This window comes from Wasmannia auropunctata, unplaced genomic scaffold (genome assembly GCF_000956235.1).
Source record: "Wasmannia auropunctata unplaced genomic scaffold, wasmannia.A_1.0 LD335517.1, whole genome shotgun sequence".
In the NCBI taxonomy this organism is placed as follows: Eukaryota; Metazoa; Arthropoda; class Insecta; order Hymenoptera; family Formicidae; genus Wasmannia; species Wasmannia auropunctata.
The window spans coordinates 26612-29241 of record NW_012027373.1 but is presented as its reverse complement, the minus strand read 5'-3'; the positions used below and the strand labels follow the sequence as shown (position 1 = coordinate 29241).

The window sequence follows — 2630 nt, the reverse complement described above, 5'->3', positions numbered from 1 at the left end:
GCTCCCGTGAGTCGGACTCGCGCACGAGAGGATGCGAGCATGCGAGAGATTAAAACGAAAAACTTCTCCTCCCCGCCCCTCCACCCCCCCTTTTTCCCTTCCCTGAAAGAGAGCGTCGCGCTCTCCGGCTGTGAGATGCTTAGGGCTCCCTGCGCGGCGGGTTCAACGGGTGCCCCTTTCTCGCCCGCGAGGGAAGGTGTGTGCCAACAATCGTCGATACACGCGTTATATATACGTGTATATGAATTTCGGTGAACGCCGCCGTTAATTTACTTGTTGCTCCTCCCCGTCGGCACCGTATGAAGAAACGGTTCCTTAATCACATGCCGTACTCGTGGACCGTAACTTCCGTGTGTAGGTATATGCCAGAAATAAACGGGAGATTCTGAATTTCACACCTCGACACATTCCCGGACCAAATGGCCATTCAGGCGCGCCTGTGCGATTTCTTTTGAAATCCGTTCGTTCCGCGGAAACCAGTATCAGTATATCGCACGCTGACACGGTACTTTCCTTTTTTTTTTCACAACTACACTAATTATATAACTATATAATTTTAGTGAGTCTTTGCAAACAAATTTTTTCGTTGAATAAGACAAAATCGTTGATGGACGCCTTTTGAGAGGCGTGAAGTGCGAAATTATTATTTAAACGATCATACACTGGAGATAACATTCCAATGCGGCTCAAACGCTGAAAAAAGTTTGGCTATCAAATGTAAAGAGCGTATTGATGTATTAATTAGTGAATATTTTACTAAACAATAATAATAATCAACCATTTGGTAGTAATTATAAATATTAATATTACCATTAGTTAATAATAATACTATAAAAATAGCAATATTATAAATATTAATATTATTAATATTTAGAAAAATAAAATTAGCGTTTAATTAATTTGGTTATATGTATTAACCGAACTTTAAACTTTTAAAATTATCTCACCAAAGCTTTAGTGACTATCTAGGTTTAATTATTATTTCCAGACTTTTTTCAGTGTAGTAATCCGAATATCTTTCAGAAAAATGTCATGTATAAAGTTATATTGAAAAATATACGATAACACGAATAGTATACGATTGTTCACGTTGTGTGGAAACATCATTCCAAAATTTATGCAAATTCGATTATAAGTGAGTGCTGTCTGTCATGCAAAATGGCTATTTCAATGTTTTACGGTTTGAACTACTTCCAGCATCGATCCTAGATTCTAATGTTCTGCATGAATTGTAACGTTATATCCATCACTTAGGCATTTGCGGCAGGTCATTAACGTGCAGGATTTTACTCTCGATCGAACCGTTCCTCCGGAGTAACGAATGGATTCGTCTGGTTGCGAATCTGGTTTTGTTCGCTTCTTAATTACCCATGCGTGAAGCGAGTGGATATCAAATTGTCATGGTAACGAGCGCAAAAAGTGATGACAATGTAGGATAGTTTTGCGGTTTTTTTTCTTTCGAAAATTGTGAAAGAAATGGAGATTGCTACAAAAGAGAGGCATGACCCATTATATAAAAAAAAAATTACGTGAATTGCTTCCATCATTTTCTTATATCAATATCCTGAATAAAAAAAATATGTAGCACGTCGTAATCTAATATATAGATCTGGTCAGAATTGTTTAGAAAATATAGTCATTGAAAATTATATGTATTCATTCCAATGAATAGATCGCGTGACCATCAGCTCATTCAAATTGCCTTGAAAACTAATTCGTCGTGATAGTTTCGTCCTTGCTATTTCTTTAATCCTAAGTAAGCAACGAGCGCGCGCGCGCGCACTTAGAATAACACGTCAAATAACACTCAGCATCCCCACTCGAGAGCATCGCTCATAATTCCGATCGCGCGCGGTACACACACACACACACATTCTCTCTCTTTCTCTCTTGGTACATCCTCAAAAGTGTAATACCAACCTTGAAGGCAGCCCAGCAGGACGATCCCGAGGACGAGCGAGAGCTGTCGACGCATCTCTTCCGATACTCTACTCTTCACGACGTTGTCCGACTGTGACTTCACAAAATGATATCTTCGCACGGGCGACGAATTCCCTCCTGGAATCGCTCGGGCCGGATGATTATCCTATTTCGCTCAGGGGGGGGGGGCCCTCGTTCACTGAGGTCTTCTCTTGCGGGAAGTAAAAGAGCGAAGACGGTGACGAGGAAGAGGAGGAAAGAGTAAGGAGACCGAGAGGAGAAGAAGGCTCGGTGCCGAAAGAGAGATCCCGCGAGGCTGCAGGAGGAGAGGAGAGAGAAAGTGCCCTCTTCGACCTCTATCGTCCTTCGAGGTCCACGAACGACTGAGGCGCACGAAGCGACGTCGGTCCGGCTATAGCCTCCCCTTCCTACTTTCACGTGGCGTGCTCCCGTTTCCAGCGGAGGCGCGGAATAGAGAGCCTTCTCCATGGGCCATTTACCATTACCATCATCGTCGACGGCGACCGTCAAAAGGAGAGGAGGGCTACCGCCCGGCTGCCCCTTTCCCTCCTACCCCCTCCCGCCCCCTCCCGTCCCCCTCATCGCGCTCATCCGAGAGGGGTGGGGAAGAAACGTACCCCACCGGCCCCCTTCCCCTCTGCCCCTCTCACTGCTCCCTGCCCCCCCCCCGTCTTCCTTCTTCCTCACGT

At 44.4% G+C, this 2630-nt stretch overlaps 1 protein-coding gene across 1 annotated transcript in view; it reads right to left on the bottom strand.

The window, feature by feature from the left end:
- LOC105456836 (agrin) overlaps positions 1 to 2299 on the bottom strand; it is a 46996-nt gene extending 44697 nt beyond the window's left edge. Inside the window, exon 1 of the mRNA XM_011701158.1 lies at positions 1921 to 2299. Within this exon, the coding sequence (XP_011699460.1) occupies positions 1921 to 1975 (55 nt within the window). The 5' untranslated portion in view covers positions 1976 to 2299. The remainder of the gene's footprint in view (positions 1 to 1920) is intronic.
- Positions 2300 to 2630: the final 331 nt, after the last annotated feature.